General features: G+C 47.8%; 1 protein-coding gene and 1 pseudogene across 1 annotated transcript in view; one reads left to right on the forward strand and one right to left on the reverse strand.

Annotated features, from left to right (window-relative positions):
• The window catches only part of YIPF3 (Yip1 domain family member 3), a 34988-nt gene that overhangs the window by 13941 nt on the left and 2044 nt on the right, over window positions 1–19003 (reverse strand). Inside the window, exons 7-8 of the mRNA XM_063918789.1 lie at window positions 18197–18310; window positions 17989–18112 (exon numbers count right to left, since the gene is read on the reverse strand). Coding sequence (XP_063774859.1) covers window positions 17989–18112; window positions 18197–18310 — 238 coding nt within the window. The remainder of the gene's footprint in view (window positions 1–17988; window positions 18113–18196; window positions 18311–19003) is intronic.
• On the forward strand, window positions 15798–15916 carry LOC134912746 (5S ribosomal RNA; annotated as a pseudogene).

A 19003-nucleotide genomic window follows, 5' to 3' on the forward strand; every position in this document is an offset into this window, starting at 1 on the left:
AGGGCTTCTAACTGAGCTTCCGAAAGGGTTGAGAGGGGGGTATCAGATAAGTATGAGCGTACCCCCCCAGCACCGTCAGGGGACTGCTGGGGTGGGACGGGTAGGTTATAAAGGGAGCTATAAAACAGACGGAAGTCTTCGGCCATCACTTCAGGGTCATATGTATAGGTTCCCCTTCGTGACGAATACAGTTTATCTATGGCCCCCAACGCTTGCTTGCGGCGTAGTTTGTTGGCCAGTAAGGAATCTATTTTATCCATTTTATCATAGAAACGTTGTTGCAGTTTCCGTAGGATTAGTGCCGCGCGGTTGGAGAGAAGGGTGTTAAGTGGTCCCCGAAGGGAGTCTATCTGGGTGAGCAAGGAGGGATTGGGGGATGCTTTATGTTGGGATAGTAGGGTGGCTATTTCTGATTCGAGGGAGGATATCTCCTGTGTAGCTTTTTTCCTAAGAGCTGACGATTTTGCCAGTAGGGCTCCACGGATCGTAGCTTTGTGGGCCTCCCAGAGAACATTGAGTGAGATGTCGGGAGATGTATTTTCGGTGAAGTAGTGTGTGATTGCTAGTCTAGTTTCCTCTAGTGCTGAGGGATGTTGTAGAAGTGAGTCGTCCAGACGCCATTTAAATCTCCTACGCGGCGCGCGGTATATATCTATAAGGAGATAAACCCCAGCGTGGTCCGTCCATGATAGAGGTGTAATGCCAGTGTCCGAGATCAGTGGTATAAGGGCAGAGGAGGTGTGGATCATATCGATCCTGGAGTAGTGTTGGTGTGGAGCTGAAAAATGCGTGAAATCTTTGGTATGAGGGTGTTGGGAACGCCATGTGTCACAGAGGCCGTGATGTTTCATGATGGCGGTTAGTGTGCGGGAGGCCCAAGGAAGGGTTGTTATAGAAGCGTGAGGAGGGGGGCCGGATCTATCTAGCAACGGGTCGATTATAGTGTTAAAATCGCCACCTATGATAATGCTTCCCTGTGCTTCTCTTGATAAGCGTTTAGAGAGAGAGTCGAAAAAAAAGGACTGTTCTTGGTTGGGGGCATAGGTGGAGACCAGAGTGAGAGTCATAGATCGGAGGGTACCCATTACCATAAGGAACCGTCCTTCTGGATCTTGCACTGTCCTAGAGTAAGTAAACGGGATGCTGCTGCGGACTAATATGGCCACACCCCGTTTTTTACAGTCTGCCGAGGCGAAGTAGGATTGGGAAAACCATTTGCCCTTAAGCTGGGTGTGGGGACCGGTGAGGTGAGTTTCCTGGAGGAATGCAATGTCGACTTTCTCACGTCTGCAGGCGTTCAGGAACATGGTACGTTTCCTAGGGGAATTTAGGCCATTTACATTGGCCGAGAATATTTTAAGGGACATGGCTATTTACGTGGGGGAATATGGCATGTTGCCCAAAAGGTCCAGTAGCGCACCATCCGCGCCAGGAGAGGGCCACCCCTCTGGGCCGAGCAAGAAAAGGAGCGAAAGGTCAAACAGGGGCCACCAGGAGAGAGAGAAAAGGAAAAACATAGAGAAGAAGAAGAAATACCCCAATCGGGGAAACATCCCTAAGAGTGTGGGTCCCATTCGGGGGCCGCCAGGGAGAAAGCACTGCATCAATAACATTATAAGCAACAGTAAGGGATTGTGGGGGGGTAACCATGGCACCATGTGGGAGGGCGTGGGGCACCCGGGCCACAAGGGACGAGAGTGGTCTTGGCCGTTATTTCCTCTATATCGGACATAGTACCATTTAGGACATTAAGAACTGTGTCCAGACAACAAGAACCATAAACATAAATTCAAGAAAAAAAAAAAAAAGGAGAAAAAAAAAAAAAGGAAAAAAAAAAAAAAAAAATTATTGAGGGGAGGGGAGGGAGAGAGGGGGAAAAACCACAGAAATGCAAACAAGCATGACTAAATTATAACAACAATAACAGAGGATAGTTACGACAGTGGTGTATGAGTGGAGGTCGGAGCCTCCACGTCACTGGCTCAGTTCGCCAACATTACGCATATAATCCACAGTGGGGGGCTCCCCAGGTCAGGGAGGGTCCTTGTCCACATTGCGCTGTCGAGTCACCCTCGTCCAGTCGGGATGGAGTTCATTTGTTTTGCATCCCTCTCTGTTCAGACACCAGTACATTCCTGCAGGCACTGGTGTGCATAACAGTTCAAACACCAGTACATTCCTGCAGGCACTGGTGTGCATAACATATTCAGCAGCCCAATACTCCTGTTGAAATTTTGTGGGAATATGGAGCATACCCCTCAAAATACGTTGCAACAGGTGGTCGATCAGGTGCAGGTCCTGACTCGTCAATTTAATGATTTGTCCATTAAAATGCACACCTCCCAGGCCGCTGGCGGAGCTCCCGCAGCAGCAGCACCTTCAGGGGTTAAGGAGCCGAAAGTAAATCTTCCGGATCGTTTTTCTGGAGATCGCTCGCAGTTCCTTTGTTTCAAGGGGAGCTGCAAGTTATATTTCCAGCTTAGGCCTCAGTCTTCTGGGTCAGAGATTCAGCGGGTGGGTATAGTGATTTCCTTGCTACAAGGAGACCCACAGGTCTGGGCATATGGGTTGCAGCCTGACTGTCCGTCGCTTAAAAGTGTTGATGCTTTTTTTACGGCACTGGGCATGTTGTATGATGACCCTGACAAGACGGCCTCAGCCGAGGCTCAGATTTCGATCCTTAAGCAAGGGCGAAGGCCAGTTGAGGTTTACTGTACGGAGTTTCGGAGGTTGGCCCATGATACCCAGTGGAATGACCCAGCCCTGAGACACCAGTACCGAAGAGGTCTTTCTAACCAGATAAAAGACCAACTGGTACAATATCCCTTGCCTGATAGCTTGGATCAGCTCATGCAGTTATCCATCCGGGTGGATAGACGGCTGAGAGAGCGTAGGCTTGAAAGGGAGACCGAGGTTTCCTTCTTTCCCAAGGGAACCTCAGACTCTGAGGAATTTTCCGAGGAGCCTATGCAGATTGGGCTACCCGCCTCTCCTCGCGTGAGAAGACGCGGAGGAGACAGCAGGGGTTGTGTTTGTACTGTGGGAATAAGGGTCATGTGGTAGTATCATGCCCAGAAAAGCCGGAAAACTTCAGGGCCTGAGGGTGATGGGAAATATCCTGTCAGGCCAGAAGTCAGAATTTCCCAAGAAGACTTTTATCATTCCGGTGACCTTGAAGATCCTCGGTCAAACTGTCAAGACTGAGGCCTTTGTGGACAGTGGGGCCGACGGGGTTTTTATGGACCGCCAATTCGCCCTGAAACACTCTGTTTCCTTAGTACCCTTGGCGTCGGAAGTTGAGATTTGTGGGTTAAACGGGGAACCATTATCCCAGGGTAAAATTACCTCTTGCACTAGCCAGATTTCTTTGTTTATTGGAGCCACACACTCTGAAAAATTGTCCTTTTATGTGACTGTCTGTACTTTTGCCCCATTGGTGTTGGGGTTACCCTGGTTAAGGGCCCACAATCCTCAATTTGACTGGGTCTCTGGGGAGATTCTTAGTTGGGGTACTGATTGTTTCAGGAGTTGCTTGAGCCTTCCAGTCAGGCTCTCGCAGCTAAGTTTGCCAGGATTGCCAGGGTGTTATGCAGATTTTGCGGACGTGTTCTCCAAAAAAGTTGCAGAGGTACTACCTCCCCATCGCCCCTATGACTGTGTCATTGATTTGTTGCCGAATGCTAAGCTTCCCAAGAGCAGGTTGTACTCCCTGTCACGTCCTGAGACTCAGGCTATGGCAGAGTACATTCAGGAGAACTTGGCTAAAGGATTTATCAGACCTTCACAGTCTCCAGTTGGGTCGGGGTTCTTCTTCGTGGGTAAAAAGGACGGTTCATTGCGACCCTGCATCGACTTCAGGGAATTGAACCGTATCACGATTAAAAACTCATACCCACTGCCTCTCATTTCGGTCTTGTTTGACCAGCTTCGTACTGCCACCATTTTTTCTAAGATTGACCTACGCGGTGCGTACAATCTAATCCGAATAAGAGAGGGGGATGAATGGAAGACTGCCTTTAATACCCACTCAGGGCATTATGAATATTTGGTGATGCCTTTTGGGCTATGTAATGCCCCGGCAGTCTTCCAGGATTTCATGAACGATGTGCTCAGGGAATATTTGGATAGATTCTTAGTTGTATACTTAGATGACATCCTAATCTTCTCCCATTCCCTGGAGGAACATCGGAAGCATGTACGCTTAGTCCTCCAGAAACTCAGAGACCACCGGCTTGGGGCGAAGCTGGAGAAGTGCGAATTTGAAGTTCAGCAAATCGCATTTCTAGGATATATTATCTCCCCAGAAGGTTTCCAAATGGAGGGTTCCAAGGTACAGGCAGTCCTGGATTGGGTGCAGCCCACTAGTTTGAAGGCGCTTCAGCGTTTCCTGGGCTTTGCAAATTTTTATAGATGATTTATCGCTGGATTTTCGTCTATAGTGGCGCCCTTGGTGGTACTCACTAAGAAAGGGGCGGATGTTGCTCACTGGTCTCGTGAGGCCAAAGCGGCTTTTGCCCGTCTCAAAAGGGCATTTGTCTCGGCCAAGGTGCTGCGACACCCAGATCCAGAGCGTCCTTTTGTGGTGGAGGTGGATGCCTCTGAGATGGGTATTGGGGCAGTGCTCTCTCAGATGGGAGTGTCTGATAATCGCCTTCATCCCTGTGCTTACTTTTCCCGTAAATTTTCGCCTGCCGAGATGAATTATGACGTGGGTAACCGGGAATTGTTGGCTATTAAGGATGCACTCGAGGAGTGGAGACACTGGCTTGAGGGGGCTAAGTTTGTGGTCTCAATTCTCACCGACCATAAGAATTTGGCATATTTAGAGTCAGCGAAGCGTCTCAATGCCAGGCAGGCACGATGGGCTTTGTTTTTTGCTCGCTTTAATTTTTTGATAACATATCGCCCTGGGTCAAAAAACATCAAGGCTGATGCGCTCTCGCAGAGTTTTGCTCCAATCCAGGAGACCACCGAGGAGCCGTTGCCCATTGTGTCCCCATCATGTATTAAAGTGGGCATTACCCAGGACCTCTTGTCATTAGTCCTTAGAGCACAGGAGCAGGCTCCTCCAGACCTTCCGGTAGGTCTTTTGTTTGTGCCTCCTAGGTTAAGACAGCGAGTGTTCCTGGAATTCCATGCCAAGAAGTCTGCAGGTCACCCGGGTATTGCCAGAACTCGGGAGTTGCTATCTAGGGCGGTGTGGTGGCCCTCGGTGGCTAAGGATGTGGATCAGTGGGTTCGGGCATGTGACATCTGTGCCCGAAATAAGACTCCTAGAGGGGTTCCTGTTGGCCCATTACATCCACTCTCTATTCCATCTAAGCCATGGACCCACATTTCAATGGATTTTGTTGTGGACTTGCCCAAATCCTCGGGGATGACAGCCATCTGGGTTGTCGTTGACAGGTTTTCGAAGATGGCGCACTTCGTTCCACTGGTTGGGCTGCCATCGGCCAGACGCCTGTCTGAATTATTTATGCTGCATGTTGTGCGTCTCCACGGGTTGCCACTTGATGTGGTCTCTGACCGCGGATCCCAGTTTGTGGCCAAATTCTGGAGGGCATTTTGTTCCGATCTCCAGATTTCTGTCAGCTTGTCGTCAGGCTACCATCCGCAGTCTAATGGGCAGACTGAAAGGGTGAACCAGTCCTTGGAGCAGTTCCTCAGGTGTTATGTCTCCAAGTGTCAGACTGACTGGGTTGCTCATCTGTCAATGGCGGAGTTTGCCTATAACAACGCGGCTCACTCTGCTACAGGGATCTCTCCCTTCCTTTGTGTGTATGGGCATCATCCTAAGGCCAATTCTTTTGACCCCCTGGACTCCACGCCTGGTGGTTCCTCTGTCGTTTCGGTCCTTAGAGGTATTTGGAGGAAAGTGAAGAAAGCCCTTGTGTCTGTGTCATTAGTGACCAAAAGGGTTTTTGATAAGCGGAAAAGACCCTGCAGCTTCAAATTAGGAGACTTCGTCTGGTTGTCTACCAAGAATTTGAAGTTGAGACAGCCATCTCATAAGTTAGGCCCCCGGTTCATCGGCCCTTATAAGATCACCAGGGTTATCAATCCGGTGGCATTTCAGTTAGATCTGCCCCGTTCTTTGGGTATCAATAAAACATTTCATTGTTCCCTTTTAAAACGGGCGATTAGTAATCCTTCTTCCAGAGGAAGACCTTCCCCTCTTCTGATACGTGGCCAGAGGGAGTTTGTTGTTGAAAGGATTCTTGACTCCAAGATGGTTCAGGGTCGGCTGTCATTTTTGGTGCACTGGAAGGGGTATGGCCCGGAGGAGCGGTCGTGGGTGCGCAGTTGTGATCTTCATGCCCCCAGACTGATACGCTCTTTCTTCTCGCAGTTCCCCGATAAACCCGGTGGTAGGGGTTCTTTGACCCCTCGTCAGAGGGGGGGTACTGTTAGGGTCTCCTGCCCTGTGCTGCCACGTCGTCATGGCAACCGGGAGACAAGTGCTAGCGGAGTAACCTGAGCGCAGCTGATACTCCGGTTCGGGTCTTTTGCTATGCAGTGGTTACAGGCAGGGGATCCGGTGCTGGTTTTTGTGCTCACAGTCTGTGAGGTCTGAGGGGGGCGTGGACAGCACCTGCTTTATAAGGCCTCTTCTCAGGTTAAGCAGATGCTGCTGAATCTTTGTTGGTTAGTCAGTTCCTGAAAGTTAGCCAGTACTGTGTAGCTTTGTATTTGTTGTTGCTTACTGCAAATAGGCCTGGGGATTTGGTACTACACTCTGCCAATCCAGACCTAGCAGTAAGACTGGAGTCAGTCATTTAGCCTGCTGAGGTTCTTTTGCTATTCTGTGAACCCAGCAGGTTTGTGGCTGTACTTTCAGACCTGCCTGCATAATCCTCTCTCACTGTGCAGGGCGTCCATGTGTCAGTTTAGTGGCAGTAAGCTGAACCTGGGCCCTGCAAGTGAGAATTAGGATTGTGGAGACTCTCCTTGTGTCTATTATTCCATCTCTGACCAAGGAGTTTACTGCCACACCCGTTGGTAACCCTTTAGGGTTTTGCTGTTGCCCTTAGCAACAGCATTTCGGGTTCTCTACGTATTAAAACACAACATCTTGCTTTTTCCATCTGAGCATTTCTAATACTAGGGAGACACCCAGTTTCTTAGCCTCTGGGCTTCTCTGTTCACTCTGTGTTGGTTTTGTTACCCTATCACCTTCTGTGTACGTTATGTCATATTTCCCAGTCTGTCTGTGAGTTCATTTGTTTTGCATCCCTCTCTGTTCAGACACCAGTACATTCCTGCAGGCACTGGTGTGCATAACAGTTCAAACACCAGTACATTCCTGCAGGCACTGGTGTGCATAACAATATATTAATATGCCAAATTAGTGCCCCCCCCTCTCTTGTTTTACCCTGTTTCTGTAGTGCAGGACTGCAGGGGAGAGTCAGGGAGCCTTCCTCCAACGGAGCTGTGAGGAATAAAATGGCGCCAGTGTGCTGAGGAGATAGGCTCCGCCCCTTTTTCGGCGGCCTTTCTCCCGCTTTTTAATGGAAAAATTGGCAGGGGTTAAATGCATCCATATAGCCCAGGAGCTATATGTGATGTATTTTTTTGCCAAAAAAAGGTTTTTTTATTGCGTCTCAGGGCGCCCCCCCCAGCGCCCTGCACCCTCAGTGACCGGAGTGTGAAGTGTGCTGAGAGCAATGGCGCACAGCTGCGGTGCTGTGCGCTACCTTATTGAAGACAGACGTCTTCTGCCGCCGATTTTCCGGACCTTCGGTGCAGTGAGCCTGTTGCCAGCAGGTCTCACTGAAAATAAAAAACCTACTTTAAACTTTTACACTAAGCAGCTCAGGAGAGCCCCTTAGCCTGCACCCGTCTCGTTCGGGCACAAAAATCTTAACTGAGGCTTGGAGGAGGGTCATAGGGGGAGGAGCCAGTGCACACCAGGTAGTCCTAAAGCTTTTTACTTTTGTGCCCAGTCTCCTGCGGAGCCGCTATTCCCCATGGTCCTTTCGGAGTCCCCAGCATCCACTAGGACGTTAGAGAAATGACAGTTAGGAGCTGGGTGGCTGGTACTTTATCACTGTGGTATTTAGCACTTTTCAAAGCTTAGTACATCTCCCCCTAACAGAGAAAACCCTACCGGCCCATGGTTTTAGCTGACAACTCCTCTCAGCGATACAATCCTATATACCACCCCTTGGCTAGACTAACAATTAATAGGAACAACTTGCTTATATCTATGGGACAAGGCAAGAATGATCGTGAACTCCATTAAATTTCCCCCTATGATAGAATCCCTTGCTACCTGTGTGAGGACATCATCTGGATTGAGTGATCAGAGGAAATGTATACTGTCATTACTTGTAGGTGAGATCCTCCTCTCCTTAACCTCCACATTTAAATGTAATGTATCCAGAACAGAAGCTCTGGATATCCATATCCTGGGGCCTCAAAATGGTCAGGCTCTGAAACATTAAAAACAACCCGACCTTGCCCTTGACCCAGGTACAGCAATGGGAAATGTGTACATTGAAATACAAGCCAGCCACAGTTCCACCTTTCCTTCCTTCTATAAGGATAATTCCAGGTTTTCAGAATCTGGTAATCCAATCTGTAGGTCACCAACGGGGGGCAGGGACTTGCTGTTCATTTTCAGCAATACCAGACGCAGAACTTAAATATTTTTTAATTCCTTCCATTGAAATACTTCCTTTTATCTCTTCCAAACTCTTTTAAAATGATTAAATTGTTGAAGCTCAAGCATCTATCTATAATGTCTGCCACAAAAATGCCTTGGGGTCAGGGCCGGTACCACGCAGCAAGCAGTGCATGAGACTTCCTCTGTCAGCAGCCGGCTATCCACTGTGAGCTGGTTTTTTTTTTTTTGAGAAGCCAGAGTTGCATGGCTTCAAACACCCAGTGCAGTGCAAAATCTGTGCTGGGGGCATGGGACTTTGGATCCTCTAGAAAGGAGAAGGGATCCGTTACTCCCCATCACCTTAGTGCCAAATGGCCCAATGAAGGGAAAAGAGATTCTTTAGGTACACCCTTGCCAAAGCCTGGAAGGAAGGCCCCATAGGGAGGTATGGTCTTCAGGCTTCCCTCCGCATCACGGCTCGGGGTCGCCCCTTTCTCCCCAGGTTTGGCCAAAGCTTCCCCCTGGAATATTCAGCTCTCCCCAAAAGGACCATCCACTGTTAGCTGAACTATCACACTTGTCATTCATTGAGCCCCACTAAGGATGGACCATTCAAAACCAATGATGGTCTCCACCCGATGTTGAATAGTTTCACCATTGATGGCAGGGAAACATCTGATGGGTCTGCACCATCGATCGTGGGAGACCATTTGGTTCTCCCTCATTGATGGCAAAGGTATTTAACATCGGGCATCTGCCATTGATCATTTTGAAACAGCGAAGGTCAATGGCCAACCCTGGCTAGTGGTATGGTCATTGATTAACAAACATAGGGGGTGATTCAGAGTTGATCGCAGCAGCAAATTTGTTAGCAGTTGGGCAAAACCATGTGCAGAGAGAGTTAGATTTGGGTGGGGTGTGTTCAAACTGAAATCTAAATTGCAGTCTAAAAAAAAAGCAGCCAGTATTTACCCTGCACAGAAACAATATAACCCACCCAAATCTAACTCTCCCTGCACATGTTATATTTATTTATTTATTAACAGTTTCTTATATAGCGCAGCAAATTATGTTGCCATTTACAATTGGATATATCTGCTCCACCTGCAGTGCACATGGTTGTGCCCAACTGCTAACAAATTTGCTACTGCGTTCAACTCTGAATTCCCCCCATAGCATTCAGCTGGGATTCGATTCCCACAAGGACAGAGGTGTACAGTTTTGAAAAACGTATGGGCCCTTTTCTCAAGCCTTCTGAAGAATCCATCCCCCAGGGGAAAGTCTTGACCAACCCTGGCCTGGGGTGAGAAGGGGGTGACCCTCAGTCTTGCAGCAGAGGAAATCCTGGAGTTCTTTCTGTCAACTATGCATATTTTAAAATATGAGATATGTCAAACGGACATATTTGTAGGAAGGCGAAAATTTATAGTTCAGAGGGGGCGACGAACATCCTAGCACTGACCCTGCTAAGGGGAGATTTACTAAAGCTTCTAAAACAGACAAGTGGAGGTGGTGCCTATAACAACCAATCAGATTCTGTCTGTGGTGCAATAGAGAAATTACAGCTAGAATCTGACTGGTTGCTTTGAGAAACACTAAAACTTGAATTTTTAGTACATGTACCGTTTTATATCAGATTATCTACAATATTGTCATTTGTCCATAAACAAGGTTGTGACCCCGCACCAGCCCTGAGATTTCAGAGATAACTTATTAAACCAGAATTAAGTAAATATGTATGGTAGGTATACCTACAATTGTTAGTACCTGGTGGTGCACCCAGAGTCAGAAAAAATAAGATTTTACTCACCGGTAAATCTATTTCTCGTAGTCCGTAGTGGATGCTGGGGACTCCGTAAGGACCATGGGGAATAGACGGGCTCCGCAGGAGACTGGGCATTCTAAAGAAAGATTTAGGACTATCTGGTGTGCACTGGCTCCTCCCCCTATGACCCTCCTCCAAGCCTCAGTTAGGAACTGTGCCTGGAAGAGCTGACACAATAAGGAAGGATTTTGAATCCCGGGTAAGACTCATACCAGCCACACCATATAACACGTGATAGGAACCCCGGTTAACAGTATGATAACAATTGGAGCCTCTGAAGAGATGGCTCACAACAAAACCCGATTTTTGTAACAATAACTATGTACAAGTATTGCAGACAATCCGCACTTGGGATGGGCGCCCAGCATCCACTACGGACTACGAGAAATAGATTTACCGGTGAGTAAAATCTTATTTTCTCTGACGTCCTAGTGGATGCTGGGGACTCCGTAAGGACCATGGGGATTATACCAAAGCTCCCAAACGGGCGGGAGAGTGCGGATGACTCTGCAGCACCGAATGAGAGAACTCCAGGTCCTCCTCAGCCAGGGAATCAAATTTGTAGAATTTAGCAAACGTGTTTGCCCCTGACCAAGTAGCTGCTCGGCAAAGTTGTAAAGCCGAGACCCCTCGGGCAGCCGCCCAAGATGAGCCCACCTTCCTTGTGGAATGGCCTTTTATTGATTTATGCTGCGGTAATCCTACCAGAGCATGCGCCAGCTGAATAGTGCTACAAATCCAGCGCGCAATAGACTGCTTAGAAGCAGGAGCACCCAGCTTGTTGGGTGCATACAGGATAAACAGCGAGTCAGTTTTTCTGACTCCAGCCGTCCTGGAAACATAGATTTTCAGGGCCCTGACTACGTCCAGCAACTTGGAATCCTCCAAGTCCCTAGTAGCCGCAGGCACCACAATAGGTTGGTTCAAGTGAAAAGCTGAGACCACCTTCGGGAGAAACTGAGGACGAGTCCTCAATTCTGCCCTATCCATCTGGAAAATCAGATAAGGGCTTTTACAAGACAGACAAAGCCGCCAATTCTGAAACCCGCCTGGCCGAAGCCAGGGCCAACAGTATGACCACTTTCCACGTGAGATATTTTAATTCCACAGTCTTAAGTGGTTCGAACCAATGTGATTTCAGGAATGCCAAAACCACATTGAGATCCCAAGGTGCCACTGGGGGCACAAAAGGAGGCTGAATATGCAGAACTCCTTTGACAAAAGTCTGAACTTCAGGCAGTGAAGCCAGTTCTTTCTGGAAGAAAATCGACAGAGCCGAAATCTGGACCTTGATGGACCCCAATTTGAGGCCCAACGTCACCCCTGCTTGCAGGAAGTGTAGGAATCGACCCAGTTGAAATTCCTCCCTCGGGGCCTTCATGGCCTCACACCAAGCAACATATTTCCGCCAAATGCGGTAATAATGTCTTGCGGTGACATCCTTCCTGGCTTTGATCAGGGTAGGGATGACTTCCTCCGGAATACCCTTTTCCTTTAGGATCCGGTGTTCAACCGCCATGCCGTCAAACGCAGCCGCGGTAAGTCTTGGAACAGACAGGGTCCCTGCTGCAGCAGGTCTTGTCTGAGCGGCAGAGGCCAAGGGTCCTCTGCCAGCATCTCTTGAAGTTCCGGGTACCAAGCTCTTCTTGGCCAATCCGGAACCACGAGTATGGTTTTCACTCCTCGCATTCTTATTATTCTCAGTACCTTGGGTATGAGAGGTAGAGGAGGAAATACATAAACCGACTGGTACACCCACGGTGTCACTAGAGCGTCCACAGCGATCGCCTGAGGGTCCCTTGACCTGGCGCAATATCTTTTCAACTTTTTGTTGAGGCGGGACGCCATCATGTCCACCCATGGTCATTCCCAACGGTTTACCCGCATTTGGAAAACTTCTGGAAGAAGTCCCCATTCTCCCGGGTGTAGGTCGCCCATCGGAGAATCCTTGTGGCTTCTGCCATCGCCATCCTGCTTCTTGTGCCACCCTGTGTTTACATGGGCGACCGCCGTGATGTTGTCTGATTGGATCAGTACCGGCTGGTTCTGAAGCAGGGGCCTTGCTTGGCTTAGGGCATTGTAAATGGCCCTTAGCTCCAGAATATTTATGTGAAGCGAAATCTCCTTGGAAATTTCTTCTCTGTGTGACTGCACCCCAGCCCCGAAGGCTGGCCTCCGTGGTCACCAGGACCCAGTCCTGTATTCCGAATCTGCGGCCCTCTAGTAGATGAGCCCTCTGCAGCCACCAGAGCAGCGACACCCTGTTTCTTGCCGACAGGGTTATCCGCTGTTGTATCTGTAGATGGGACCCGGACCATTCGTCCCACAGGTCCCACTGGAACGTCCTTGCGTGGAACCTTCCGAATGGAATTATGCTTCGTACGAAGCTACCATTTTTTCCAGGACTCGTGTGCTTCCACTGGAAGAAACACTCTTTTCTGGTCTGTGTCCAGAATCATTCCCAGGAACAGAAGACGTGTCGTCGGGACCAGCTGTGACTTTGGAATATTGAGAATCCAGTCGTGCTGTTGTAGCACTTCCCGAGAGAGTGCTACCCCCACTACCAACTGTTCTTTGGACCTCGCCTTTATCAGGAGATCGTCCAAGTACGGGATAATAAAAACTTCCTTCTTGCGAAGGAGTATCATCATTTCAGCCATTACCTTGGTAAAGACCTTCGGTGCCGTGGACAACTCCAACGGCAGCGTCTGGAACTAATAGTGACAGTCCTGTACCACACATCTGAGGTACTCCTGGTGAGGAGGGTAAATGGGGACATGCAGGTACGCATCCTTGATGTCCAGAGAGACCCTGTAATCCCCCTCGTCCAGGCTCGTAATAACCGCCCTGATCGATTCCATCTTGAACTTGAATCTTCTGATATAAAAGTTCAAGTATTTTAATTTTAAGATGGGTCTCACCGAACCGTTCTGTTTCGGTACCACAACCATTGTGGAATAGTAACCCCTTCCTTGCTGAAGGAGGGGCACCTTGACAATCACTTGTTGTGATTATAGTGTTGAATAGCCACCAACACCGCCTCCCTGGCAGAGGGAGGTGCCGGTAAGGCAGATTTTAGGAAACGGCGGGGGGAAGAACGTCTCGAACTCCAGCCTGTACCCCTGAGATACTACTTGAAGGACCCAGGGATCCATGTGAGAGAGCCCACTGGGCGCTGAAATTTCTGAGACGGGCCGCCACCGTACCCGGGTCCGCCTGAGCAGCCCCAGCGTCATGCTGTGGACTTACCTGACGCAGGGAGGACTACTGCTCTTGGGAACTAGCTGTGTGCTGCAGCTTTTTCCTCTACCTTTGCCTCTCGGCAGAAAGGATGAGCCTCTAGCCCTCTTGCTTTTCTGGGGCCGAAAGGACTGTACTTGATGATACGGTGCTTTCTTTTGTTGTGGGGTAGCCTGTGGCAAAAAAGTCGATTTCCCAGCAGTAGCTGTGGAAACGAGGTCTGAAAGACCATCCCCAAACAGTTTTACCCCCTTATAGGGCAAAACTTCCATGTGCCGATTCGAGTCGGCATCGCCTGACCATTGCCGAGTCCATAACCCCCGTCTGGCGGCAATGGACCTAGCGCTTATTTTTGATGCCAGCCGGCAAATATCCCTCTGTGCATCACGCATGTATAAGACCACGTCTTTTATATGCTCTATTGTCAGCAAAATATTGTCCCTATCCATAGTTATTTTCCGACAGGGAATCTGACCACGCAGCGGGAGCACTGCACATCCATGCCGAAGCAATGGCTGGTCACAATATAATGCCCGGGTGTGTGACTATATCTTTCAGGGTAACCCCCTGCTTTTTATCAGCAGGTTCCTTCAGGGCGGCCGTATCCGGAGACGGTAGTGCCACCTTTTCTGATAAGCGTGTAAGCGCTGTATCTACCCTATGGGGTGTTTCCCAACGTGACCTATCCTCTGGCGGGAAAGGGTACGCTGCCAATTACCGTTTAGAAATTATCAATTTCTTACCGGGGGAAGACCACGCTTCCTCACACACCTCATTTAATTTCTCAGATGCAGGAAAAACTACTGGTAGTTTTTCTCTCACCAAACATAATACCCTTTTATGTGGTACCTGGGGTATTATCATAATGTGTAATACATTTTTCATTGCCTCAATCATGTAACGGGTGGACCTATTTGGAGGGTACACTAGTCTCATCGTCGTCGACACTGGAGTCGGTATCCGTGTCGACATCTGTTTCTGCCATCTGAGGTAGCGGGCGTTTTTAGAGCCCCCCATGACATTTGAGACGCTGGAACAGGCACAAGCTGAGTAGCCGGCTGTTCTGTGTCGTCGACCTTTTGTGTAAGGAGTTGACACTTTCACGTAATCCTTCCATAAGTCCAACCACACCGGTGTCGATCCCGCAGGGGGTGACATCACATTTACAGGCATTCGCTCCGCCTCCACATCATTATCCTCCTCATACATGTCGACACAGCCATACCGACACACAGCACACACACAGGGAATGCTCTGACAGAGGACAGGACCCCACAAAGCCCTTTGGGGAGACAGAGGGAGAGTATGCCAGCACACACCAGGGCGCTATATATCACAGGGATATCACATATAAAGAGTGTTTTCCCTTATAGCTGCCTATATATATTGTATACTGCGCCTAAATTGTGCCCCCCCTCTCTTTTTAACCCTTTCTGTAGTGTATTGACTGCAGGGGAGAGCCAGGGAACTTCCCTCCAACGGAGCTGTGAGGGAAAAATGGCGCCAGTGTGCTGAAGGAGATAGCTCCGCCCCTTTTTCGCGGACTTTCTCCCGCATTTTTATGGATTCTGGCAGGGGTTAAAAAGCACCTATATAGCCTCTGGGGCTATATATGGTGCCAGTTTGCCAGCCAAGGTGTCAGTATTGCTGCTCAGGGCGCCCCCCCCCAGCGCCCTGCACCCATCAGCGACCGCAGTGTGTGGTGTGCATGAGGAGCTATCTCCTTCAGCACACTGGCGCCATTTTTCCCTCACAGCTCCGTTGTATGTATGTATGTCTAAGTTATCAAACAATTTGTTAGTACCTATTGTAAATAACACCCGATCTCTGCGACATTGATCGCATATTGTTCCTTGCCTAGCGGTACAGTATATGGCAGTTATAGGTGGGATCAACTGGTGTTAATTTAATATAGGCGATATTTCAGCATATACTGAATGTGTACTCTCACCCTTTAACCTACCTTTATCTTCATCTGCAGCATTTAATTTTCTTAGATCAGCGGACTCTCATTTATGATTCACAGGTGAAAACCTGCGTCTAACGTAGACAGCAGATCCGCATTTTCCTTTCTCTGCAATCTTTATTCGGTGCATTCTCATTGGTGGGTCGACCAATTGCGTCAAAAGTTACTACCATACCCCACCGACAGAGCCCGATCTCGTCTGATCTTGGAAGCAAAACGGTGGTGGGCTGGGTCAGTACCTGTGAGGGAGACCCCCAGAGAATACCCGGTGTTGTAATTAATGACCCCCTCCGACCGGATACCAACAGCAGGATCACCACTTTTTCTCTCCCCTCCCTTTTTTTCTCTTTCCTCTTCTTTTCTGTTTTCTCCTTCTTTCTACCAGATATTTAAAGCTTGTGCTGGTTGGTTAGGATTGGATATAGAACTACAGTGTCTATATCCCCCTACAAGTCTTTTTTGGTGATTAGACTAACCAGAACATTTCCAATTTTTTAAGCACTTTTAGTGCATATAGATATAATATATCCTATTAACCAAATAAGGTGGAGTATAAGAGTGAGGATTTATTTTAAATGAATTAATAAAAGCTATGTCTTAATAAATAATCATATAACAAATAACAAGAGTGCACCCACACAAGAGTCTTCTGCAAAGTTGTTTTCTCTCCAATATTGTCATTTGCCAGACAATCCACTCTAAACCCAATACACCATGTACTGTACAGGATGTTTCAAAAAGATAGACACGATTTGAAATCACAATATCTCGGCAACAACGAACCGCCCATGAATTAAACTCTTGCCACTTGAAAGGGTTGGGCATAGAGTTTCAAATGACTACTGCTAGATGCCTCTCCCAGCTCAGCAACAGCCCCTAGCCCCAGTTGTTTGCAAGATAGGGTTCCCAGCAAAACTGAATCCATAATTGCGATGCAGCGTAGGATTTAACGGTGTTTTGGCATTGATCCACCAATGCCAAAAGAGCATTCGTCATTGGTTCCGACACTTTGAGGAAACGGGCTGGTTATGTAAGGGGAAGCGCACAGGGCGATCACGCATTTCAGAGTAAAACGTGAGAAGAATTCAAGAGAGTTTTCTGCATAGTCGTTTCATCTAAGCGGTAAAGTAAACCGTCACAATATGAGCGCATATGGGGATTAGAAAATCCACACGAAACTGTAGAGCATGAGCGTGATTCCCATTAAAGTGAACGTATTTTGTGCCATTTCTCAAAGAAAGGTTTATGGCGCTTTCTTTTTTGTGGGAAATACAGTTATGGGTCGAACCCATCTCATAATGCTGCAGAATTGCCTCTTTCCAAGACTTAATGAAGATTCCAATTACTTCATTTTTCAGCAAGATGGAGAGCACTGCCACATTGGCATCTGCATGTTTGATGTTTTCTAAATGACATACTGTCTCAACGTTGGATAGGTTGCGTAGGATCCCAAGACTTGGCGCTACTCTCTTAGCCCCCAAGATCCCCAAACATTACACCCTGTGACTTTTTCTTGTTGGGAAACATCAGACTGTGTCTTTGTGCCAACATTAGCAACTAATCTGAATGACCGCAAAACCAAAGTCACGGCAGCGGTGACTTTAATGGAAAAAGAAACTCTGAGAGGTGTTTGGGACTAATTCAACTATGATGTTGATGCTGCCCATACGGCAGGTGGAGGGCACATAGAGCATTGATAAAATGGATAGTAAAGTTTGATAACTCATTAAACCGTTTCTAACTTTTTGTGTAATTGTAACATGTTGCTATCGTGAAATCTTTTTGAAACACCCTGTATATCTAAACATTCCATCTTCAGGCTGATTGAAAGAGAATACTTATAAAGTATATATTAAGTTGGTATTTGGTGCCAGCAATTTAAACTAAATGTTTCCCACCACCTCTTGCTGGTCTTACCGATCCTGCAGCCAAGGTGGGCTGTTTAACCAAGTAGTTAAGAATGAAAATTTATGGGGAAACAATAAGAAACCTGATCCGGTTTCCATACAACTTTCTACTATACTTCTCCATCCCAGGGATAAACATCTGGACAGACAAGCCTTTCATATTCTGAGCGTAACCAAAAGTGAATTAGATTAATCTCAGAAACAACCTGAACCCCACTCGTACATCACCTCCTCCTGGTAACATTACTTAACAGTACCTGAAGGAGGAGGTGCTTCCTGATATTGCGCACCATTACCAAACAGGCTCAGTTATTGACAATTTCCATTTTGACATTGGGTTCCCGGATAAAATAAAAAATTAATCTCACTTAGGGGGCATTTACATATGCCCCCCAAAGATCAAATGTGTATCGATCTATAAGCTCAGGTCTCGTTCTGTTCTTACCTTCTACAACCTTGTGATACGCAAAGTGCAGGTAGAGTAGGAACAACATGTGCAGTGCAGTAATAGAGCCACAAAGGATTAGTCGCTGTGTGTGACCTACAGTGCGAGACAGCAACACCGCCACCTACAGTGTGATACAGAACAGTCATTCATTAGTCAGTCTGACCTGGGAGGATACAGTACGCTGGGGAAGTAACAATAACCTTACCATGCGCAGTGTAGACAGGCCCCCAATGCACAGCCAGAAGATGTAGAAGAGTGAATGGAAATGGATGTTATACGTGATGAAGAGGACGATGCAATGCCCAAATAATCCATATCCCTAAAATAAAAGGAACAATTAAGGCCAAAGGTCAGCATCAACCCCACACATTATGCACGGCGTGTACACACAGACATCCTGCAAGTGCATGCCCCAAAGACACTGACTCCCACTCCCCGACGTGTCCCCACCAAGAGCTGGTATGTTTCAGAAGACAATTATTATCTTTTACACAATTTAAGGATAAGTCTTTGTGGACACAGATCCCTTACCATCCTCATCCATTTACAAGGGGACAATACACAGTAACATTAATATAGAATTACTGGTGGTACATGGAGAACCTGTTGGTTTCATTGAATGTAGATGGTTAAAAGTAAAAGTTATCCCTTTACAGCTGATAATCATGGTTACTATAATCAGGAACACATAGAGCCAGATTTCTCCCAACACACACACACACACACACACACACACACACACACACACACACACACACACAGCTCAGCGCCAACCCCCAGGCAACACAGCTCATTGATCAGACTGCTCCACAGCGTGTACTCACCAATAGTGACAGGGCCTGCAGCATGGTGATCTGAGCGTTACACAAATAGGCAACATGCTAGGTGATCAGACTGCTCCACAGAGTGTACTCACCAATAGTGACAGGGTCTGCAGCATGGTGATCTGAGCGTTACACAATTAGGCAACATGCTAGGTGATCAGACTGCTCCACAGTGTATACTCATCAAT

The sequence above is a fragment of the Pseudophryne corroboree genome, chromosome 4 (assembly GCF_028390025.1).
Source record: "Pseudophryne corroboree isolate aPseCor3 chromosome 4, aPseCor3.hap2, whole genome shotgun sequence".
NCBI classification, from domain to species: domain Eukaryota; kingdom Metazoa; phylum Chordata; class Amphibia; order Anura; family Myobatrachidae; genus Pseudophryne; species Pseudophryne corroboree.